The sequence below is a fragment of the Fundulus heteroclitus genome, chromosome 3 (assembly GCF_011125445.2).
Source record: "Fundulus heteroclitus isolate FHET01 chromosome 3, MU-UCD_Fhet_4.1, whole genome shotgun sequence".
NCBI classification, from domain to species: Eukaryota; Metazoa; Chordata; class Actinopteri; order Cyprinodontiformes; family Fundulidae; genus Fundulus; species Fundulus heteroclitus.
This window is the reverse complement of record NC_046363.1, coordinates 18,308,150-18,333,771: the sequence shown is the minus strand read 5'-3', so window position 1 is coordinate 18,333,771 and position 25,622 is coordinate 18,308,150. Positions and strand designations below refer to the sequence as shown.

The following is a 25,622-nucleotide window of genomic DNA, read 5'->3' as shown; positions in this document are numbered from 1 at the left end:
AGACGGTCTCATAGTAGGCAGAGCATGGAGGTCTTGGAGTGTGAATTTAATGTGTGTTTTCAACTGGCTTGGCGGCTTTTCTTTTTTTTTTCTTTTTTGCCCGAGCCCTGGAGTTAGGAGCAAACTGCTATTTAAAGACGGCATATATCCCAGCCAGCTGCTGCCGTTTCCGCTCTCTTTGTAATCGAATCAAACCTAGTAAGAGTCGTCGCTGAGGGTGTGTGTGTGCGCGCTGCGCAGGAGGTTGCACAGTTGGCACCGCTGCGTGGTCTGGAGCGGCCACACTTTTTCACACCTGGTTGCCGCCTGCCACTCTTGGAGAGCGCGTTTGTCCAAGAGGGAGGACAAAAAAGAAAAGAAAAGAGCCTGAATCCCTGCTTGGATCGTCTGCGCACGAAGCTGCGGAGGTTGTGAACGGATAATGTAAGTTTTAAAAGGAGAGTCATCGCTCTGCTCTTGTGGGGCTGTATAGTCAGTTATAGGACAGGTAGGGACTGATGTGAGGACAGGCTCATTTATTCTCTCTGTCAGAATAATTAGGGCCCTAATTGGGAGCTGGTGTCATTAGCTGGCGATTTCTTCTTCGATCTGTTTGTCCTGGACTAATAATGGACCCGTGGTGAAGTTTGATGTCCTCAGAGAGCGAGTCTTTTATAAGGAGAAACTGTTTGGACAGTCCCATGACTTTCGTATAGAAGAAACCTGCGTGTTAGGGGATAGGCTGCCGGTTCACCACTCAAAGGGGAACTAGGCTACCAACATCCCCTTCTCCTTCGGTTTTTTGGCCGTGAGCGTGGCACAGAGTGTAAGTGAAACTGATATTTAATGAGGCTATGACTGCCTTGTCGTACCTCTGCGTTGTCGCTGTCGTGCAGCAAGCCTGCACTGGTGCTGTTTATTTAATGTCTCAAAAGGAGGCCGATATGTTCAGAAAATGTGCCTGGTATTTGTAGTTCTGCCCCACTCACTGCTGCCTTTAATCGGCTTTCACTGTCAGACTTCAGGGATATTTTTGTTCTTGCTGTGAAACATTCACCGCATTTTGAGTCATCCGGCCAAGGCTGTGGCAGGCGATGGGCGGGAGTGTAAAAAAAAAAAAAAGCAATTTTATACCATAAATGCATCTGCCGGTTTCCAGTTTCCCTTGCGGTAAAAAGAAAAGTACATCCTTTTTTATTCGAACATCCCCATCATGCTATTACATATATGCTTTACGTTTTTATGAAATATAAAAATCTATTCGTCCATCCATCCATCCATCCATCCATCCATCCATCCATCCATCCATCCATCCATCGTCAATTTGTAGTTATCCTTGCAGGGTGTCTACTGCCAGCTGTCATGACGCAGGGTGCACACTCAACATGTGTGGCAGGGCTATAGTATTTACACAGCTATGTCTCAATTGGTGCAGCAATCCCCTCACAATAAGGGTGCTTTATCTCTGACTACATCGTGCAGATGCACTGATACATTTTCACTCACCTCAGGATGCTGAAAGCTTGAAGCAGCTCCAACTGATGGCAGCCTGATCTACTGAAAATTATTTCAACACTTGGTGGAGCATAGTGCATTGCACTTCGTTTCCAGTGTGGTCAGGTGTGCCAGCTACCGCTATAGCCTAAAGGTAAACCAATGTTTTTATGAATGATGGTTCCAAAACCAGCAAAAATGTTTTAATGCCCTGTAGAGATATCAGAAAGTGTTGTCTCTGGCTGTATCAAGTGTAGAGTAATGCAGTAGTGCCCCTCCCGTAGTTAAACACTGCCGGTCAGCTGGCTGAAGGACAGCTCCGATGCTTTTTTTAGGTTCCTCTTGTTTGCAGGTACGAGGGAAAGTCGCGTGGAATCTAAAGAAGCAGCATTCATCACTGTTGTCCACATACAGTTTTTAAAGTTACATTTTGCAAGATACAACTACAGTGGAGCTATAGTATTGTTAGAAAAGGGTAACAAGCCGGAGAAGTGAGAGACAGTGCCTTTACTTTGTGTTCTGACTGTATGTTGGGGGTTTTCCTTCAGTCTGGTTGTATGGTGAGGAGAACTCTGATGGTGTTGTCAGTGCACGTGTTTTCAGTACAAATGCCTATTTGATATCAGCTCTGGGTTCTTCTTTTCTTAGGGAAGTTCACCTTTGACCCCCCCACTACCACCACCTTAAAGAGGAATAGAGAATACCGAAATCCAGAATGGTGTTTTAGAGCTTTACTCTCCAGTCACAGTCTCATTTGGCAGATGTAGCTGTAGTCTGTGGCAGGACACAGAGCCCTGATTACAGTAACATTTTTTATCAAATGGCCTCATGTGGTATCAGACTTGGAGCAGAGTCTAAGGGGACTTTTGTCTCATCTCTGCACTGAAAATAACACTATCCCGCAAGGCAACACCGCTGCAATTTGGTTAGACCAGTAATTTGGTCAAATACAGGATAATATAGTGCACCATCAGGTCACCAGATAGATAATTTACAGTGAACTTCCGCTGTAATGTTGGGAGACATTCTGAAGGAATTTTGTATGTCCACTTTAGGTTTGGATCTGGATGGGACACCTAGTGCACTTATGTGTGTCATTTTGGCTGCTCTCACATTCAGGGGTCGCCTCAGCAGCTCATTACAACTCGCACACATACGTGGCAGAGTTTTTACACCACATGCCCTTCTGGACACAGGTCGGTTGACCCAGGATTTAAACCCGGGTATCACAATTGGCACCCCTTGTAAAGGGGTTCAAACAATCTCAAAATAAATTCTTCTTTGCAGTGTCATAGTATCCAAGTGCTAAATTTAGCAAACATTCTTTTCTGAATTTAATTTGACTGTAATTATTCAGTGTGAAAAGATTATGAAACAATATTTTTTTTATATCTGTAGTGCAACAAGCATCGCTTCCTGTTACATTTTCTATAAAATACATGTAACCAAAGCTTTTTTATTCAGACTTTATTTTTTTTAATTATTTTTTTAAAAGAATATGGGATTAGTAATCCAACGGTTTTGGTTTTCTTGCTGTATAAATATGATCTGACACCTACATCGATTTGTCTTTGTTTCTTTTTAAAATGAGACAGACTCGACAACATGTCAGACAAATGAAGGAAATGTGTGTCTATCTTTACAATTAAACGTTCTTGTACAAAAGCTACTTTCTCTTCTCTTGGCCACGTGTCAAAATAAGAAACATCAGAGAGCATGCCATTTAACCAAGGGACATTTGTGTTGGCCTTCCTAAGTCAAGAAATGGCTACAAAAAGTTTGACAGCTGGAGATAGACAGGACCCCAACAGGGATAGACGTGTTAGAAAATGGATGGATGTAACTAATAGTCCTGGTTTCCAATATAAGGAATGGCTTCTGAGCTCCTGTCATAACTGCATTTTTTTTTTAAAAAGTTGTCTTCAAATAATTCTATAGGAAAAAAAATAGAAATCCGTACCGCTTTTATCTATTAAAATAAATACCTTTCTATGTCTCAGAAATTTCTGAAGTAAATCAACCTCCATTGTTTTGCACCTGCTCTCGTAGTTCATAAACCAAAAATGTTCAGGTGATCAACATTTTCTGTTGTAGATAAGTGACTCACTTCATGTAAGAGTTGGTCTGAAGGTATAAAGTACGCACTTGGCCAGTAGAAGTGTTTAATGACATTAGTGTAGTGTTCTTACTTGTGAATAGTGGAATGGAAGGTTAAAAAAAAAAGAAATCTGAGTGCTTTCTCGCTGTGCTTAGTGTGACTCAACAGAGCAGGAGCAGCTTTTATGCTGCAGATCATCTCCTATAAACTGTGTGAATTAGGTGTTCCTACAAACCGAGCTACTGAGGATCTTCCACCCACTGTAAAATTAGACATTTTTGACATGTTCCATTGAGCTATTGTCTTGTACACCCTTCCATACTGTTCTTTAGGTTCTTATATCATCCAAGAAAGAAAAATGTGACTGTTTAATAATCATTTTGAAAAGCATGTTATTTAAGAAAAAAAAGTGTAACAGGCGCAGTGAAAAAAGGCATTTCTGTTTTTGTACATTATTTTTAGATGGTGAAAAGTTAGAAAGACCCTTTCCTATCTAGCCCAGGGGTCACTTGGTCCTTGGTTAATTACACTTTCGTTTATAGATATTTCAAAATGACAATATTTATAACAAAGCTTTAAAAAAATTATTTATTTTACAGCAAAGAGAACCACCCAACCCCCCCCCCCCCTCCCACACACACACACACACACACAATATTCAACACTGATTTGTTCTTTCAATACTTTCAGTTTTTTTCAATATTCTGTTGTGTGTTTTATTTTTTGATTAATTTATGTTTTTGGCTTGAGGTTTAGGATTTGTTTTTACGCGGTCCAGGCCCGGTTTCTTTGAATAAAAAAAAAATCTTTAGATGGTAACCCTTTCCTGGCTATGTATATTTGTTTTCATAACTAAGTTTGATCTTTTTTCTTTTTTTCCCCACTTGTAGATGAGTTAGGATGGGTGGAGCTGACATCATTATCATGTGGGAAAATTGAAGAAGAAAAATGCAAAGACTTCCTGGGACATTTACCACCCCAACACCACCCATGACATTCTACAGTGTATGTCTTCATTTGTTATTACCAACAAATAGCCTTAGATAGTTATATTAAACTGTCTCGAAATAAAATTCAATGTCATTGTCGTATATTTATTTGCATGTATATAATGAATGGGACATTTTACCCTAATAGGATATCCCAAAGGATACTTTGATGTAAAATGATAAGTAGGATTATTCTGAATGTAATTCACTGGACGCCTAAGCTCACACCTTAAGCTGTTGCTGATTTTCAAACATTTGTTTTTCAGAAACCAGTGATTGGCGTGGCTCATTCTCTGTAATGGAAAATCGTGGTGAGTACCAACTGGCTGCCTGTGGTTGGTTAAATGCAGCGGTGATTGCTACTGAGAAAGGAGGCAGTGGATTCACAGTGTTTATGGGGTTTGTCTGCCTTTTCCACATTTTAAGAGCCACTCAGATTTAGAGGGACACATCGTCACGACATCAGTGCCTGCCTGAGGATTGGTTTCTCCTCCCAGATGTGGAGGCTTCGGGTGTTTTTTATTTATTTCTTTTTTCTGGTTCAGATAAATCTGAGGGGGGTTTTAAGGCTTTTCGAAAATATTTGTTTTCTTTTGTTTGCTTTTTTTTGCACTGCAAAAAGGGAACTAAAAGTAAGTAAATTTTTCTTGAAATTAGTGTATTTGTCCATGATTTGAGCCAATAGAATAAGGCTTTCATAAGATAATAAGGGTTTAATAAGGTAAACTACTAAGCAACAACTCATCTCCATCATCAAATGCAGTATATCTCATAATCTTATTTTAGGGATTAAAACACTCATTCTATTGGCAGATAATCTCATTTCCCTGCTCCTATTAAGGACAAATACACAAATTTCAAGAAAATCTTACTTACATTAAGTTCCCTTTTTGCAGCATGGACAAAATGATTAATTTCATTTGTCCATATGAACTACTTTTATATTCACATAGTTGCGCCGATTCTTGCTTTTCTAGTAACCGTGGCAGCTTTGCATGGGAAGGAAACGTTTATCTTGACTATTTGCGGTGATTGTTTTTTGATTCACAGCTCAGTTACTTTTTATTAAAAATGCCTGAATAGCTTAACCATTGCTAAGTGTGCCTGTGCCCTGTAGTGTGTGGTGATTTTCAGTCAGAACTTCCTGTTGTCACTTCACAATAAAAGTGAGTTGAATTTGTGTTAAACTCTGAAATCCATTTTAGTTTTTAGTTATGATGCCTGAAGGTTTTAAAGGAGCTGTCTACTTCTCTTTTTGGGTATTTACAGTTATACATTTAAATGTTATGATCTAATGCTATAAAATATTCGCAATATTGGTTAAACAGTATTTAGATTTTTCTCTTAAGTTCTTTCTTTGATCATCTGCTTCATGAATATCAGTTTTAAAAACAGCTGTAAACGGGTAATCCACTGGATTTTGCTGGATGTTGCTCTAAGCTGTCTTGGTTAAATTACTAAAGGCATGAGAGAGTCTTATGAATTGTTACCATATTTCACATTGTAAGCTGCTGCAATTTTAAGGAAAACGGTCTACATACTTTGTTACTAAATCTAGGAAGTGGGGTATAAAGCGGAGATCCCGCTTTATACCCCAAATTATAGCTCCTCATGCTTTTAGCTTTTTGGGCATTTTAAAAATATTAAAATATACACAGATCTTTCGTAACATTCTGCCCAGAGGGAAGTGACTTAAGTTTACATCATGTCAGTGGCTTGGATAGGTTTTACAGCAAGTTGGTATTTTGTTTCAAAAGTTGACGTGTGAGAAGCCGGAACAACTGGAAACTGTAAAGATCAAGTTTTAACAGGAATCGAAGCACGAAGGCCAGGCCAGATTTTCAAAATGCCAGCTGCTGTGGGGTGTTTCCACTCTGCTGTGGTCATTACCTATGCAAAGTGGTCTAGGGAAGGAACGGCGATGAACTGGCGGCAGGGCCATTGATGCACCTAATGGTGAAGGCTGGCTGTGTGGTCCGGTCCTACAGATGAGCTCATATTTGTGAAGAGATTGCTTATTCTGACAGAACAGTCTGAAAAATACACATTGCATCGCAGTCTGTTGCATATGGGCCTGCAGATCAGCCAGGGTACCAAAGCTGATTGCTGTCATTCACTGAAAGCTTGAACAATGGACCATGAGCATTATGGAAGATGGTGATGAATCATGTTTGGTTTTTCTAACATCATGTTTGTTACCTACCTTTGAAATACATGGCATCAGGATGCACTGAGGGAAGGAGGCAAGCCGAGGGACCCACAATGATGGTTTAGTGGGACCAACACACTATTAGAAAGGTGGTCATAACGTTTTGCCTTATTGCTTTAACTCCTATTGTGTCTCTACAAATTTTATAAATTTTTTCCTGCAGATTTATTTCCCCCCTTTAGCTTCTTTTCCCTGAATGGCATTCTTTCATTAGAACGACGGCCAATTTGAGATGCTTTGACATCTCACAGGTCCTCTTTAAGCAGTTTTTGGTCCTGAAGTAAAGTGCAAAGGTTTAAATTTTTTGCTCATTTCATTTTAGAGTTAGGTGTTTTTAAAGAACAGGCCGATAACGACATGGCGATGCATTTCTATGCTTTTCTGGCCCATCACCAGCTCTTATTGTGACATGCACGGTTTGGTGAATCTGTGTTCACATGTCTGCAGCGTCCTCGGTTCGGCTGCCTTCCTGAAATTGCGTGGCCCAGTCTGTTATCCAGGTCAGGCCAACAACAGGTTCTGGGCTCATGCGGATTGGCTTAGTTCTCTCTGGACGCTGGCCCGGTGTGGAGAGTGTATGTGGGGCAGAGGGAGAGAAGAGGGACGTTGCCGAACACATTAGCGCTCCCTCTTTAGAGGCAGCTATAGAGAAGCAGCCCGAACGCTCTGAAACCTCAGATCTGTCCGGGCCAGAGTGACGCAGCTCGGTGGACTGGACCCCTCTGAGGGGCATGCTGGACGAGGTTTTCTGAAGTCATTCAAACCTCAAAAGGAATCAGAGCACTGATTCATGGAGTCCAGCTTCTGCTACTCCTCTTTTTTTTTTCCTGGTTCAGAGAAGCATTTTTTTTCTGAATTTGCATTTGCTCCAAACCAGAATGCTTTCCTTGGCAAATGGGCTTCAGAGTCATGTTAATTCCTTTAGTCCTGCTGGAAATGTGATAAAAGAGTTGGAGAATGGTATAAAATAGTGTCTGGAGGCACGGGGAGTGCTGAGTAGCATAAAAAAATCCCTTTACCAATTCTGAGCAAAAGCAAAAACCACACACGTAAGTAGTCATACCCCTAAACCCCCTATTTTTTCTTCTTTTTATTGTCACACCTAAACCACAAAATTCACTTTGTTCTCATTGGTATTTTATATTATAAACATGGAACCCATAATCGTGAGGCAAAAGGAAAGTGATACATAGAGCCTGGTTTTCAAAGATTTCCAATAAAGAGCGCTAAATTGCGTTGGCAGAAAGAAAACCGCGATAGCAAAAAGTGGGCGTGTTGCCCCTGATCTTCAACGATTGCGTCCTTAGTGGATAAGAAGTACAACACAGATTTGGTCCACCCCATTTAAATGAGTAAACCGCTGGCAGTTTGGGAGCTGCTGTCAAAGGAAGAGGAAGATCAAATCTTTCGTATAATCCCTCCAGACACCCAGGATGCACAAAACTGTTTTTAATGAATGGAGAATATCTGCTGTTAAAGGTTGGCTTAGAGACAATAATAATTATTCTTTAAAATAAAGAAAAAAAGGTCTTGTCAGCAGACGTCCCGCAAAACAGAAGAAAAAAACTTTTATTTTATGTCTCACTTTAACAAGAAGATATTACAGCCTGCAAATCAGATCCCCGTTCGTCGTTATTCTACCGGTTCGTGTATTAGTTATGGAGCAGAGCTTCAACAGCCTCTGTTGTCAGAAACCTCCCTCCAGTCGTTGGAGGTAATAATGATAATAACTATTTAAAAGAAAATAATAACATAAATAGGTCTGTCCACACGCAGACCAATTTATTTAAGCAAGCTGGTCAGACCTGCACAGCGCCCTCCCCTCCTCCTCGTTAGTGCTGGACAATAATTCAATAACAATATATATCGATCGATAGACATATATCGATGATAGAAAAAAAGGGTCAATAAAAAGTTCAATGGAAGAACAGTTTTCCTACCTTTTGTATTCCAGCCTGTTAGCATTACAGTCATTACACCCTTCCAACCAATCACAAACTCAGACCCGGGAACTAAGCTCCGCCCCCTTCAAAAAATTCAGAGAGCTCATATTCTTTTTAAAAAACCTGCAGTTTTGGTAAAATGTTGGTGGAATAAAGGGTTGTGTTTGAATTCAGTGTTTGTGTGTTCTGTATTTAAAAATAGGCCGTTAAGCAAGAGCATAAAATGGCCAGCGCTGCACTTAAAATATATATGTTTTGAATTTGTTGATAATTATCGATAAGAGTCAATATGATTTCAAATTTTATCAATATGCTTTTTTTTCTATATCGTTCAGCCCTACTCCTCCTCCATCCCTCTACTCAAAGACTCCAGTCAGTCCAGCATGGCAAAAACATTTATTTCTGTTACAAGCAGTTAACATGCAGCTTTGTTTATTTACAAGCATGTTTAGGATCAGGTTCGGTATTTTTCGCCTTGGTTTAAGTGCATGAAGATTATTACCTCGTCCCCAATCCCCACGGGCAGACGCTGCATTGAGCAGCCATCCTTTTCCGCACTAAAATGACTCTACTGTTGTTATTCTACCAGCCCAAACATTTTCACCTGCAGAGAGACTCTCTGTCCTTCTTCTGTCATTATACCAATGCCTCCTTTCATGGCCACAAGGACCGCAGGCATTTTTGCACTTGACTTTCAGAGGTACTAAACATGGAGGCAAAAACTGCGCCAACTCGCAGCCTCAGCTTCGGAAAATCGCTTTGCGGGTATTACGTATTACATTCGCATATCCCCTCCCCATAAATTTGCGCGGTTTGTCCATTAGCATGTGATCTGCATATTCATGAAGGCACTTATGAAAAAAAGTTAGTTCTCACTGTTTTGCTCATTTTAGAGACGGAAATTGCTTTGCTCCTGGTCTGCGATCAGCTTTGTACAAATGTATCACTTTGTACCTGTTTTAATACGTACAACCTTAGTTGTCTATTATTTTAACAACAGAAATCTGAATATTTGACACACGTTGGTATTCAGTCTTCCCGAGACGTTCACATGTAGAACCACCTTTTTGTTGCAATCACAGCTACAAGCCTTTAGGGGTTTGTTTCTACCAGCACATTTAGAAGCTGATTTTTTATTTTTTTAATTTATCTTTTGCTCATTCCTCTTTGCAAACTAATTTAAGCTCAGTCTGACTGTGTGGAGCTAGAGTTCTAAAGATTTACCACTCATTCTGACCAGGCCTTTTCTAATACATGGATGACTTGACCTAAATCATTTCACTGTAGCCCCCGCTGTGTGTTAGGGATGCTGCCCTGTTAGGCTATTGTAGCTCCCAACAAAATTAGGATAAAATTATTACATACAGGTTAAAATCTTACTGTTGGAAATTATTAGGGTACAACGCAAAGCTAACAAAATTTTTTTACCCTCTCTGTGATTTTATAGTAAGTAGGACGACATCTATCCGACAATTTTTAATTGACTGCAGATTTTGGTGCGTTAAGATCTGCTCTGAATGAATTTATTAAAATTGGCTAAATACAGCCAGTGTTTTCAAAGACTGACCCCAATTCTGTTTTTATATTGCTAGACCAAAAAGTATTCAGTTTTTTTCACTCAAGCTCAAAATAATTTGCAGACTGGAAGACTGTCTCTTAATAAGGCAAATGAGCAAAACCCTTTATAAAGTTCTGGATTTGCACATCCTTTCCCTGCAGAAAATCTGACTAATTTGTTTAATTAAAATAACCATATATTTAGTGCAGGTGATAAAAAAAAATTATTAGAACATAGAACAGCTGCATTTATGCTGAGGGCGCATTAAACACTGTGGGTTTTATTTAGGTGCGTCAGGGTGAAGGTGGCCTACCTCACTTTGCAGATTTGTTTGTGTAGAATAAAAAAAATGTCCTTTGTTCAGTAAACAGTAATAGATTTCTGTGTTGGCCTGTCACATAAAATCCAACTAAAATCCAATAAAGGTACCGTCTTTACATCTAAATGTAAATGCTTTTTCTTGTTGTTGTGTCTTCAAGTAAATTAAAACCCACTTTTGTTAAGTCTAAGTTATTATAATTCTATGATATAGTAGCTTATACTGTTCTTCAGGTTTTGTTTTAAGCCACTAAAAAATATTGCTAGTGAACATCCAAGAAAGGTTTGTAAAAAGAGAAAGTCAACATAATCTGAAAGGAATAGACAAAAATATATATATATATTTTTCAAAACAAAAATGATGGAACGGACAGAAAAATGTATTAACTTGTGGAATGGACTCCATAAAGAAATTAAGGAGTCAAGAATGATAATGGCATTCAAAAAACACATAAAAAACCACTATGTTAAAGATGTATGGTAGTTAAAGTTCACGAAAATGATGGGAATATACAGTATGATGGTAATACGTTTTGCACACATTTAAGTACTGTAAATAGTAAAATGTAATTATTGTAAAGGTAAATAACTGAGATAAGATGGATGTAAATACAGAAAAAAAAGATTGAATAACAGAACTGATGTAGGTTTGTTAAAATTAATGAAAGGAATGACATAAGATTGCTCTTTTTGCTGCTCTTTCTCATTCAAGATGCAGTGATTTGCCATATTTACTGTGTGCATGGTTGTGTACGTATTTTAGTCATTTCTGAATGAAATAAAAACTAACTGAAACTGCAATAAAAAAAATAAACATTTAGATACTTTCTGCTGTGCCTCAACCATTTAATTCAAATAGATGTTAGTCTAAGCTTTGTGGTTTTAAATCTAGTATTTCTACGTAAGTTTTTATTTCCCAGTTTCCCCTACATTAAAAAGTCTCACCTTGTACATCCACTGCTGGAGCCGCACAATGCACCGCATACTGCAGTACGCGCGGCAAATTAAAAACATAACCCGACTTTCACCCAGGAATGGTAGGCATCTGACTGCTGATCTGTGCTGCGAGCCAAGCAGGGAGGGTCCTTGAGTGTGGGGGAGAGGGAGTCCAGAGGGAGGGGAAGTCTTAAGGAGATTGGAAGAAGGAGGGACGTGGGGGGAGGACTCAAGTGGAAGGCATAGAGTAAAAGGCAGATGAAAGGGACAGTGCTGTTTTTTGAAGCGGCAGGAAGGCAGGTGCAGCTGCCGATCTGTCCAGAGTCGTGCCCACGGTGCGGGGCGCAGAGCAGGTAGAGGCCCCTCGGGGGATGGATCATGGGACAAAGCCTTCGTGTGGAGATCCCAGCTCAGGACCCACAGCGGCACAACTCTGGCGGTGAGTTTCTGACCTTACTCGGGCTCACTTTGTCAAAGTACAGGATTTACTCCCCCCCCCCTCACACACACAGTTTGAATCTGTTTCCTTATTTGATGGTCCTTTTTAAAGACTTTAAACATCTTGAAGAGAAGGGGGCTGGAGATTGTGTAATCATCTTTGCATGCCCCCCCCCTCTCTCTCTCTCTCCCTCTGTCTGTTCTCCTTCTTCACTTTCACCACCACAAAGAATGTTAAATCACGGGATCGTGTGCATAAATCTCAGCTGTGTTTTTACACACTCGTGCACGTGCTGCCCATTTATCTTCCTCCTACAGAGCACGGGGCATTTCTTGCTCTGCGAATTTCAAACATGGTTGTTCCTTTGCATCATTTTTAACTCAAGGCACCATTTACCTCCTACTGTCTCGTTTGTTTTTACCCCTCTTTCTACTCTGGCATTCCGTAACGCATTAAAACCTGTTGATCCAAAACAGTCTTCTGGGCTAATTTAAAACCCCGTGTTGTGAAACCTGCAAATGACTTCATTGCTATTACTCATATTTTTAACCCCAATCATGAGACATGAAAAGCTGCCTTTGTTCTATGCTTGCTGATTTAAATAATTATCCCCCTGTATTCCGATGTTTTTCTATTGCAAATATTCCAGAATAAACTAAGGCAATACCTGGTTGGCCTAAGCTTTTTCAGTGGTCTTATACAGTGCTGCGTTCTGTACAACCATGACAGCAGCTATGACAGTAACAAATGAGGTTATTATAGGACAGGAAGTAGCATTGTTCCGCTGTAAAAAAAAAAAAAAAAAAAAAAAAAGGACAAGTGATATGGATTTGTGAGTGACGGGGGCTTTGGCTGGTTTAGATGTCAGCTTTCAGATAGATATGAGTCCAATTGCCTGAAGATGTCAAAAGGAGTGCCACAAGGCTCAAATTCAGGGTTCTGTTTTATTTTTCTAGTTAACAAAGATGGAAAAAATGATGTATACAGCTAGAGCGCACATTTATAGAGATCATTCTGTACTTAGTTGGCTTTGGATGAGATTCAAAATTCTTTTCAGGTCCTGCAAGGTTATCTGTACAGCCTAAAGTTGGTTCTTAATGTAAGTCAAACTAGTGTTGTTTTCCATAAACCACACCCAGATATCAGGTATTGCTATTTCTACCCAAGGGGGAGATCTTATCAAAAAGCATAAATGTTTTCATTTTGGAGTGGACAGTAAGCATTCAGTTAAAAATCTGTTGATTTAACCTGACGTGGGACCAAGTCATTGTTTTGCCAGTCACATGTAAGTCTCAAGTTTTAGATCTGGATGAGAACCTGAATTACTTGCATTCAAAATTACTTTCCTCGCTCTTGGCGGCTGCTTCGCAGGGCATGGCCCCCCCGTGGCTTGGTCAGAGCCCCCACCTCGGCCTCGGGTCCTTGGGGCCCACGGCTGGATCCGCTGCCGGCAGAGCCCAGGGGCTAGTCTCCGCGGCTCCCGGGGGCTTCAGCCTTGTAGGTGTTGGGCGGGGGGTTCCTGGGGTCCGTCTCTCCTGCTACCTTGGGTGGGGGAGGCAGATTTCCCTGTCTTGGCCCCCCCAGGCACCTTTGCTCGGGGGGTCCCTTCGGGCATCTGGTATTTTGGTTCCCCTGGCATCTGCCTCAGTGCTCTGGGGAGCAGGTCTTTGGCTCCTCACAACCACTATTGAGCATTTTTCTCATGGAAAAACCTCACATACACAAGCACTCTCTCACAAACACCTACAGGTGCTTCGATTCAAGTACTTACAGATTCAGTTATGTGCAGAAAACCCTTATTAATATTTTTAGCTGTCACTTTATACATTTCATGTTAAATAATACTGTATATTCTTCAGTGATGGTATCAAGGCGTTGGTTGTTTGTACCTGTAATACTTTATCAGCGGGTTTTGCTGTTCTTTTTAAATCTTGCTTTGCAGGTGTAGAAGCAGACTCAGAAGATGTTATATTGCTCTCTCCCCTTTCTCTCCTCTTTCTCTTTCACCTTTTCTCCCCTTTTTTCCTCTTCCACCTACTTGTTTCAGTGTCCATTTAACATGAAATATTCCCTGCATAAATTCTAATAAAACTTCTTGCATATAAGTCAAGCCTGCAGCCTGCAAGCTGAATTCTCACAGTAATGCGTTCACAGACACGAGAATCCATCTTGTACCGCTCCGGTTTCGACCGTTTTGGTCCGAACCGATTGGAGCTGTTGAAGAAATGCCCATCAAGCCAATCCAAATTGCAGGAGGAGCTTCAGGAAGCATGGGGTGGATTTTCCTCACATTACCTCAGCAAACTGGCAGCTAGAATGCCCAAGGTCTGCAAAGCTGCAAATGCAGGATTATTTGATAAAAGCAAAGTTTTAAGGGCAAAATCATTATTTTAAAGTACAAATTATTATATCTAACCTTGTCAATGTCCTGACTATATTTTTCATTAATTTAACAAATCATGTGATTGATTAAAATGTGAGTGTTCTTGGAAATAAAAACATGACATGGGTGACCCCACACATGTGAATGGTAGCATACATTTTTCTTTCTTCTGTAAATTAGTTTGACAATGGATCAAACATATTTGTTTGAAGAGAATCGGATAATTTTCAGCCTTTTTTCCGCTGTCTAAAAGCGTGTTTGGACTAAAATTCTTGGGTCTTTAATAAGAGAAAAGCACTAGTATATTTTATGTATAAAGCTCCATTGGGGACATTCCTCTCCTTTTCAAGCAGTTTTTTACCCCCTTCTAACACTTGTAGTTCTGGAGCCGTCTTCACTTTCAAAGGCCCAGATTTTATTCTGAACTTGGCAGAACTTCATTGTCTTATTTTATACCTTTTATCTAAATAACCTTCATGGCATACTATAGCTTGAACTTAAGCTGGGTCTTCTATCTCTGTTACGTCGGCTGTTTATCCTGTCAAGGTATGTTAATGCAAAACTTTTAGATTGTCACAATAACATTTTTGGTTTATTAAAGGTACAGTAAATTGGCAAAATACTAAATTATAAAGTGTTTATTACAGGTTATGTATCGTTTATAAATTGCATGTAACTAATATAGTATTGTACTCTTATTTGTTTTCTGTCACTGACCCAGTCTTACTGTTAAGTACTGAATGAATTTGCCCAAGATCCAGTCCCAGTGATTATAACCACTGTGCTCAATTAAGTAGATTAAATTTGATAATCTGCCCTGCCAGGGGTTAAAGGTTCTTGTAAAGTTGAAGGGATTTCCCAACTGGAGGACCGTTGGAGTGGATGCGGTTGTGTTATGTAAGCCTTTCATGCAGACTTGTTAAAAAAAAGCAGGCTGCTTTAGCGGCTCGATCACCTGTCCAGGTCTCCAGGAGATGCTTGATGGTGTTAGGATGGAATATGTCAGAGGAACCACCCACACAGGAGCAAACTCCCACATCTTTTCTGACTGGTAGGCCTCATCTGGTCAGAGCTTCTGATTATAGAACACGGCTGAATTCTGGGTTTATTCATGCTTGTAGTGAAAATTAATTGTATTTTTTTTGTCAGCTTTTTTTCTGCAATCTCTCTTGTACACTGAGTTAAGTTTAAGGGGAAGAGGCTGTCTTTGTTCTCGGGGAGGAAATGGCACTCCACCCTGATTGTGTGACTGCGTTTCCAGTACAACCCCCCCCCCCCCCCCCCCCCCACCACCACCACCACCACCAATCACGGCTGTATTTTTCTCTCTCTTTGTAGCTCTTTTTATCCCGTCTACTGCCATTTCCAAACTCACACGAACAGACAGCTGCAGTACCAGCAGACTCTGAATCACTTCTCACTCTAACAGAAACAACTAGTTGGAGATCTTTTCTGTGAAAGAGCGGATCCAAGTGATTTTTTTTGTCTCTTTTTTTTACGCCGTTGGATTGACACATTTTAATGAGTATTGTCAGGATCTTTTTCCAACGGAAGCCCGCTGGACGGGCTGAGTCGTCCACAATCGTCATCTGCGCAGCGTGTGCGCAGGCCCGGCACCGCCACAGCTCTTATCCTGCTTCACTGGCTCAGCTGAGTCTCTGTATCAGAGGCGTCTCTGACAGAACGGTCGGCTCCGTGTGAGAAACGCCATCCATGCTGGATCACAGAGAAGCTCCCCTCAGCAGTGCTTAATCTGGACGTTATGGCAGCTGGTCTGAATCCTCGCATTCTCGCCTCACTCAGATGAAATGGATTTACCTGCTTCTTGAACCTGGATCTTCTCTGCTTTCGTTTTCCACTGGAACATGCTCAGCTGGATTTTCCTCCTCTACGACTTGGTTTCTGGGATGCAAACAGGATATCTGGAGATTTTGGCCTTCTGAATGTCGCCTGGTTCCCCATGGCATGCTGTTTCAGGTCCCACCACCATGGAAGCTGGACGCTTAACACCCCTCTTCCAGGTAGATCAGGATCTGTTTTTAGAAAAGGCTCTAATGATTTCTGAATCTTTTTGAGTTCTGACCTGCCGACTGCCATTTTGACCAATTACTAATTTTTTTTACCAAGCTGTATAACATATAAAAAAGTGCCACAAATTCTTTTATAGAGGAAATAGTTTTGAATCAAACAGGACTGAAGGAACTAAAATATATGCATTTAAGTATTTTTACTTTGATCAGATTCTTAATTAACTTTTTTTTAACTCAATATCATACATTTTGGTTGGTTGATGCATTTAAAGAACAACAATAGTGGGGCTTTCCTAGTTTTGATGCAATCACTGAGATATGAAAACAGAAAGAACATCCCTTCTGATCACTGATCCAATTGTTACATAAAACACAAATGTATTGCAAAAATGTCCAAGATCCACTTGATTTGGTTTAAAACACAAAAGCTAAACATACCTTATGCTGCTAAAATAAAATACCATTGATTATCACAAACATAATGTCATCTTTAACGGAGCGGCATAGTGGTGAGCGATATCACAATTGCAAGGACTGCTCTTATTTGATTTGCGAGAGTATTTTTGCCGTCATACGTTAAAACTGTTTGCTGATAATGTGCCTGGCTGATTGGATGGATTTTATGGTCCACACCTCACATAGATGGAAAGGGTCATCTTGGTGAGAAGAGTGAGAAAAACCGTGGGTTAATTTAAATCTCTATTATTGCAATATGTAACTAACACAGGGATTTCACGTTTTTTTTTTAGCACTGCAGCACAAACGGTCGGAGGTCAGATCTCAGGCTGAGGTCTTTTTGCACGGAGCTAGCATGTTCTGCCTTCGCATGCGTGGGTTCTGTCCAGGCGCTTCGTCTTCCTCCCATAGCCTGAAAAGGTTAATTGGTTTCTCTTGGATGGGTGTGTGCGTGCGTGGCCGTTTGTCCTGTGTGTCTATGTGCTTTGCCGTGATGAGCTGGCGTAGAGATGGCCACCATAACCCACGCCATTTGTTATTGTAATACACAGACTTAAGTACAATATAGAAATGTCGACTGAATTTAGTCATATATCTGAGGTGCTTATTGTGTGGAATATTATTCGTTTTACCATTCTGCTCTTTACAGAGTCATTCAAGTGTAAAAAGCTTATATTAGCTGGTTAAGTAGTCCACTGTCTGCTTGAGAAAGTGTATTAGCTTTCTTTGCAGCCAGCTAGCCAGTAGTGACCAGCAACAAGTAGGGAGGGGCAGTTCAGCAGCACTCCATGCTCCGTACATACAGGATACTCTCGGCGCTCCTGTTCTTTGTCTGGCATCTCAACGGTTTGAGAAAAATCTAGTAGTTTTGAAACTAGTTTTCTTTCTTATCTTATTATATCTTTGTAATAGTAACTGGCAACTATTTTTCCCCATTTAGCAGTGATGATAAATGCTTAAAGAATCTGTCTTTTGGCTCTGAAAGTCGTGTGTCAGCAGCGTTCATTATACCAAGGTGTTAATTAGGAAGGTGCCAAACTCTAGGTGGAGGCTGGACGTTATTAACTCACTGTGTTTTCAAATGTTCATTTGCTTTCAGAAAAGATTAATGTTGTTATTCTGCTTCTGTGATTTTTAGTTGTTTACTAAGCAACCTGCTTTAGTATTGTTTGAGATCGTGTTGTTGCGGGAATCCGACTGTGTGGCACCGCTGACGCCACGGCATCCTGTGTGTGCACCACAACTGGGAGTTTTAAACTTGAATCTCTTCTCTTCCCAGTGGTAAATATTATGTCTGCTGAATGCAGCAGCTGCAGCTTTGACACAAACCTAACGTTCGAAGCTCTCTCTCTCTCTCTTAGCTCAGCACTCCGTCGATGGAGCTGTCAGTGATGCATCCCAGAATATTTAGCCATCACTGCAGAGTGTCATTTGATGGAGTGCTCCCAGCCTCATTAACATCCCATAGTGATCAGCGTTCCTTACCAAAAAAAAAAAAAAAAAAAAAAGGTCTCGTTTCCTGAATGTTAGCTGTATCGTGTGTGCTGTGCCTGACAGCGTTTTTCTGCTGCATTTGACCGCATCCATCCTGCCCGCCTCCTCTGCACTGAGACAGCGCGGGCTGAAGGGCTGATAAGGCACTAGTCTCCATCCAGTTAAGGAATGTGAGCACTTGACAGTAAGAAAGGCTGGCTGAAAGCCAGCATCAGAGCCCTCCTGTTAATGGTAGCTCTGTGGAGGAGTTCATGAGCTCTCAGCATCACCCTGCCAAAGCACACTCAGTGCCCGAGAAGTAACAGCGAAATATAATACCCTCCATGATGAGGCAGTCACTTTTTACAAAGGCACTGTGGCTCAGTTCAGATAGAAATCCAAAAACCTGACATGTAGTAGTTAGAGATGCACCCATCAATCTTTTGCGGTAAAGCTTAGAGCTGTCGATTCCAGTTTTAGCCAACTAAGACTCCTCCCATTAAAAAAAACTATCATGTTTAAGATATAACAGCACACAAAATGGCTTTCTAGCCTCAGTATGTATTTATATTATGAATGGAGGCATCATCACCCTGCTGTGTGTGAGAGCATTCACTGTGAAACAGGATTTTACACATTTAAAACAAAACTAAGCTTATTCCTCTATTCACATAATGCTCTTTGAATTGTCCTGTTACTAAAAATGCCCTATACAAATAAAAATGCCTCGTCTAAATGTATACAGACTTCACAGTTTAAACTATCTTTTAGTTTTGTTTTTTTCTTTGTCTTTTTGCACTGATGGCCTTTTATTTGGCAGTTAGCTAACAGGAAATAGGGTGGAGAGAGACGGGGAAGACACGCAGCAAAGGTCCACGGGCCGGGACTTGAACCCAGGACTAAGGCTTCTGAACATGGGTTGCCCGCTCTACCCCTGCACCACCGCCGCGCCCCAAACTATCTTTAGTTTGTAATACTGGTTATCGTGGCTCCCAATAAAGCAGCTGTTATGTGTGTATGTGCTTGAACCATGGTTTATAGACAGGAATGTACGACAATGGGTTCCTTATCTAATGGTAATTATTACAGGTTTTGGTAAAAATTAGATCAAAGTTAAATAAGAGTAGTAATAAATACTATAAGGAAAATATTCAACCATGCATTCATGGCAAAAGTTTATAGGGTTCTAAAATAGAGCAATAAGATTATTCTCTTTAAATAGCATTATTTTACTTGTATTGACATGTATTATTGTATTAATCATAACAGCTTAATAAATATTACGCTTACCGGAGCATCCATCTGTGAAATAAAACATTGTTTTAGCAATGTCTAGTGTCACAATGAAAGCCTTCTCAAAAGAGTTGGTTTATAGTGTGAGATGTCTGCAAAAGGTCAAATTTATGTCTTTAAATCTACAATTATTGCATCTTAGGCATTAGTACTGTGATTGTGTCCAACTTAAGTCAGTGACCAATGATGTCTGTGACGATGCAACGTATTTTATACATACTGTCAAACATCGACAGATGTTTTTTCCAAACTAGAGATTCTTGCAGGTCAGCCTCAATGTTCTGCTCCAACGAGGGCAAATCGTGTTAAGAGAGCTAAAATACTGTTCTGAAAAAAAAGCATGGTTTTATCTAAACATTTGTCTGACTCAACATAAATTGACTCAAACGGCTTAAATAAACTCACGTCTTGCTCCTGCTGACAATCTTTTCAGGGGGAGTGGGTTGCTGAAAGATGATGCTAACATTTGCATGTTTACTTTCTGTTTGGCAGAATCTTTTGGTTTGGAATATGTTTCAATATGGTTCCAATTAAAAATTTTAGGGGGGCAGGGACTACAGAAAATGCTGTCCTTCCACTTCATAAACTGAGTATTTTGCTTTTAAGGTTGTAAAATTTACTGAGTAGTCTTTCAGCTACTTTCTGTGCAACACTCTCTTTCAGTAATCATAAGGAAAAACTTAATTCTGGCCAGAACAAGTTAAATGATAAGTAGAGACAAGAGGGGGACAACTGAATCAAATAGAGCCTGTATTTTATTATGAACATCTTTCTAAAAGGGTGAAAACATTTGGATCGGTCTGGAAAATCCAATTCATTAAATCGGCAAACTAACATGGATGGCCCAAAATACAGTTTATCAAAGTGTGCCCACAGAAGCAGGCTGATCATTAAAAATTGGTTGTATAAAAGGTATTTGCTAAGCTTGCTGGCAGTTTAAGTGCACCTGAAAAGAATCACTGATGTTAGAACAACGTTGAGATTCATCGGATACTTGGATGCCAGTTGTTTTTCTGTGGGGTTCCACAAGGGCCAGTTCTCAGCCCAAATATTTACTTGATCTTACAGTCGCTTTTTCTGACACCTCCTATCACATCTTTCCAGATGCATCTTTTAAACTACTCCTCCAGGATAAACTGTCCACCTTGATCCAACATTTATCTCTCGAATCAGCGGTGAGCTCTCCTGCAATTTTATGGTTTTTAACACAAAAACCTTGATACCTGCCAGCCAACTGTAATCTAAAATCAATCAGACAGTTTCTTCTTTTTTCCCCAGAAACTATGTAAAAAAAAAAATCTAAGAAAAAAAAAATTTGGAGTTACATTTGACTCCCCACTGAGTTTTGACCCATTCATCAGATCTATTTCTCCTTCCTGCTTCTTTCGTTTAGGAAACATTTCTAAAATACTATAAATGGTCTCCCGAGCAGATCTAGAGAACATTATCGAAGCATTTGAGTTATAACATCTAGACTATTTTAATGATCTTTTTATTGGTCTAGACAGATCATTAATTTCATGCCTGCAAGCTATTCAGAACACAGCAGCCACACTTCTTACTAAATCTAGTAAACACACCCAGTCTTATATATTCTACCCTCGCTCTGAGTGGATTGTTAAATTTGATCTTAAATATTTAAAGTGCTCCTCACCTACAGGCCTCTAAATGGCCAGGCTCCTGATTATTTTTTTGCAGCATTTAACCAAACACACTGCTCTTCGTAGCCTTCAACCCCAAACCTAGAATATTCTGGATGTTCTTCAAAAACAAGGCTAGAAACTAAAGGGACATGTGATAATTGAATAAAAATAACCCAGCTCTCAATTAAAGAAAGGAGATCAGTGATTTTTGCTCCACCAGTAGTTTATTAATACTTGCAAGAATGGGAACAGAAGAAAACATTATCAAAAGCACTCTGCTCTGCCTCTGCTCTGACTAGGAAGCAGAAAGCCTCTCGCTTATAACAGTGTTATTCAGGTGGAAAGTCACACAACAGCAATAAAACCACATGAACCAAGGAAAGCAAGAAGCCTGGAAATCTTGGCCCTAATGAATAGGCTATTTGAAACTTCTCCATCAGGTTGACACTAGAAATTTAACCCTTGTTCCTATGAAGTTCAGGGATGACTTCATCCCTATCTGCATCTGGCAGATTCTGATCTCTATAGAAACCCTCCCAGGCTTTACACAAACACAGCCTCTATCATAAATCTGACCTTGCTGCAGAGCACAGCGAGAGGGATACTTATTTTGAGTTTATACAAAATATCAAACAAAGAAGTTACCTTTACATTTTCCAACGACACAGGGCCTTTGAGTCTTTGGCTTCTGAACTGTGGAAGAGTTTGCCGATGCAGCTTCGGCTTGCAGATTCTGTATGAAGGTAAAAATGTTTCAAAACGCTTGGATGTGAATGCCTGTAAATTATGATGTGAGAAGTTGTGCTGCAAAATTATTTTAACTCGTACAACAAAATAATTACTTGTACAAAAAAACAAAAACTCACACACATTCAAAATCAAATTTTTACCTTCATATTTCTGTGGGCGTTTTTAAAAACCAGCTGAAAACTGTTGTTCTACCAGGCTTTTATGTGTTTCCATCGCCTGTCTTCAAACTGTTTATAAATGTGATTTATTTTGTACAGTGCTTTTTGACTTTGTGTCTGTGAAAGACGCTTTACTTACTTTGCTTACAAATGACCTGTTATGTAAAAAATTTAACAATTGCTGATAGCATCTTATAATGTGTTCCAGTAAAAATTCACATCAAAACAAAATTAAGAATTATACTTACATGTTCAAAAACAGGAGGGATTTGCTGATTTGTATGCCAGTGACTAGGTTTAATACGTGGTATTTCTTTGCCTTTCTTTGCGTCTGCAAACTCTAAACATATTTAACCACTGATTGTGTCCCAAAGTGTTTTCATTGTTGTTGTGACACAACTAACGGGAAATGTTCTGTGACAATAAAGTTTTAAAATGTCTGTCGAGATGATGGTACTTGTTATAAGAGGTTTTGAGAACCGATGTCCTTGGTAATGTAGACCCTTGTCCTAACTCTGGGATTTCTAACAGGCTGCCGACAGTTTCAAATCAAGCACGTTCCAGGACAAACAAAGGTTGGGAACTGGAAATGATAAAAGAGAACAACTTTCCTGGAGATAACAGCCTTACTGTTCTCTGCTAGGAGTTTCTCACGCCTGAATAAAGCCACAGACGTGTCTTGCAGAAAATGGTTTCCTTTTTAAAAGCTTATTTTATCCCTCCTTCCTCTGACTTCATTCTTACAAACCCTGCTGATACTGAAAATGGCTGACTTTACGTCTTCCACCCTCGTTCACGCTGAATACTCTTATTGTTACCGCGAAAGTGTCTCTCTCCAGTGCGATGCGTTCATTGATTGTAAAAAAAAAAGAGGCCCTGACTGGTCGCCGGTCAGGTCCTATAACTCAGCAGATTCCAGTCACCAGCCGATTTCTCGGTGCATCCCTGCCATTGATGGAGCACTGCTCTGACTTTCCAGCTCCTCTGGTCTTGTTTTATGTTGCCGTGTGTTTTTAAAATCTGACACTGTAACCATCCGTTTCATGCTTTTAGATGATGAAGCGGAGCAGCACCACAGCACAATGGTGGGAGAGGGGAGCAGCGCAGGGGACACTACCCCTCCCCCGAAGCGTAAAGGCAAGTTCTCTACCATTGGCAAGATCTTCAAACCCTGGAAGTGGCGGAAGAAGAAAAGCAGCGAGAAGTTCAAAGAAACATCCGAAGGTTTGTGTTGCAAGCTCGCTCCACCCATCCTTTCTTACTGATCATATCGGTCACATTCAGCTTTTGGGACCCAAGTCAGAAGCCTGCGTGTTTCTACCTAAATGCTACCACGTTCTTTGGCTCTCCTGAAGTTTCTCAACAAAAACATCAGGAGATGAAAACTTCGCTTGAATTGTGTTTGTTGACCACAGAACTGGAGAGAAAGATGTCGACAAGGCGCACCCGACAGGAGCTTATAGAGCAAGGCCTGCTGAAGGAGGTCCCAGATAATGGTAAGAAGTCGTCTGTGATTCGTTTCAGTTCTCTGGCCAGCGGTATCTTTTTCTGACAGAAGCTGCCCTGAGGCGATCACATCCACACAGGCTCCACAGTTAGGTCACCAGCACATTGTGGCAGGAGCTGCATCCATCAGGTGTCTGAGGCACACTTTAAGACAAGGGAATTTGCTCAGTGTTTTTCATAGTAATGTAATATCAGTCTAAAATTACATGCCACTCTGCAGAGCTCTGGAAAACTGGAACAAATTGTGCCCTCCAGCAAAATAGCTTCGAGAGGGTTGTGTGCAAGCTTTCTGCGCGGCCCGCTAGCGCTGAGGCCCATTTATTAAACCCACAGCTGCTTCTGCATCACAGCAACAAACACTGAACATCTCTATACCGTGTTGTCCTTTTACTTTTTTCTTGTTTCTATCAGCCTCTTTAAATTATTCAGACATGCATCCCTTTCACTGTAGTTATTCAAAACGTTTAAGAACTGAAGCAATAAGCAGTAACATTCAAGAAACTTAAATTATTGCAGATCAGATTCATAAAGGTTGTGTTTATGGTTCCTTCTGTACTTTTAGACCTATTTACTGTTTGTAAATTAAGAAGGCTGCATGGCAATGGAGCTATGGTGCCTAGCCCAGTGTTATCCAGGTACTTCAGTGTATCATCCGCAAAAGATCGTGAATCATACTTTAAAAAACGAACTTTAACAAATGAAAACTGGCTTCCAGATATGTGGACAGTTATTGAAAGGAAGCATGACATGAACAAGTGGCTCAATATTCAGCTATCTGTTACATATTTGGTGGAAAAACCTAGCGTGTACACAAGAGAGAAGCTACGAGCAAACAAATACTTTTATGCGTATGACTGTTGATTGTGAACATGTACAGGAGGTGACATACCATGACTTCGACTCCAAGTTTTATGTGCTAAAGTCCAAAACTCTCTCCAACCAAAGGCAAGGGCAAAAGACCACAATGTACAATGCTTGGGTCATCATCAGTAAAAACTGCGTTTCAAACAATTGTTTACAAAAACCGGGGTTTCCAGTGAAATCAAAGAGTAGACAGATATTCTCATCTGGTATAAAATGAGCACTTACATTTCTGATAGTGTCTTCATTTCAATTCACCCGTTTTAGAGCCTGAAGCCAAAGCTGCATTCGGTAGCTCTGAATATGTTGATCACCCCTTTGCCTGTGGTAGAGCTTAAGTTCTCAGAATATCGATTTGCACAAACATTAAACACAACAACCTGACATATTGATGCCAGCGGCGATAATTGTCTGGCTTTTGATTTAGTCTCGCTTCTTCCTATATCGGACAAACAATGGGTATCCACTATCCGTAGGCTAGTCCTCCGTTGCCTTAGTGCGACGTAGGCTGTGTTATATATTTCTCACCCAGAATCGTTTTTTTTAAAAGGCATAATCTTTAATTTTTAAGGACATTCAGTCAGTGGAGGAGAAAAAATCTCAAAGCTTTCAGGTTTTAATAAACCGTCGTTTTCCCGCTGGTCACTGGTAGTAGCACAACGCTAGCTAGTTGAGTAGCCATGTTGTCCGCCGTCATACTGAGACTATAGTGGGTTTTTGGTTCTACCAACGGACACGAGGGCTCTTGCTGACTCGTAGCCAACAGCTGTTTTAAAATGTAAAGTAAAATGTAAAGTGATGTTTATTAACAGGTGTTTGCAAGTATGCCAGGAAAAAGCCTTTTCTGCCCTACTATCACAAAAATGTTAACAAGTAGAGTTCCCTAAATGCTACCAGGAGTTTAATTGGAACGTTGTACTTTGGTCAGAGGTTACGTTGGTAGGTGTGGTGCTGGAAAAAACACAGTAGTTACAGAGCAGTGCTGGTGGATAAACCTTGCGCATTATTGCCTAAAATGTCACATAAAATATTACGATTTTTAAAAATCATTGTTCATCTCTACCCTGTTCCACTTTGTCTTTGGTTTGGATGGTCAGATCTTGTTT

At 40.3% G+C, this 25,622-nt stretch overlaps 1 protein-coding gene across 5 annotated transcripts in view; it reads left to right on the top strand.

Annotated features, from left to right (window-relative positions):
* The window catches only part of phactr4b (phosphatase and actin regulator 4b), a 47,424-nt gene that overhangs the window by 4,291 nt on the left and 17,511 nt on the right, over positions 1-25,622 (top strand). For 2 of the 5 annotated variants that reach the window (XM_012852335.3, XM_012852336.3), the window contains exons 2-5: positions 4,462-4,576; positions 4,827-4,871; positions 23,203-23,373; positions 23,565-23,645. In XM_012852335.3, coding sequence (XP_012707789.2) covers positions 4,859-4,871; positions 23,203-23,373; positions 23,565-23,645 — 265 coding nt within the window. In that variant the 5' untranslated portion in view covers positions 4,462-4,576; positions 4,827-4,858. Of the gene's footprint in view, positions 1-4,461; positions 4,577-4,826; positions 4,872-11,743; positions 11,964-15,868; positions 16,368-23,202; positions 23,374-23,564; positions 23,646-25,622 lie in introns of those variants that run through there. The other 3 variants (XM_012852334.3, XM_012852338.3, XM_012852333.3) reach the window with 3 other exon arrangements.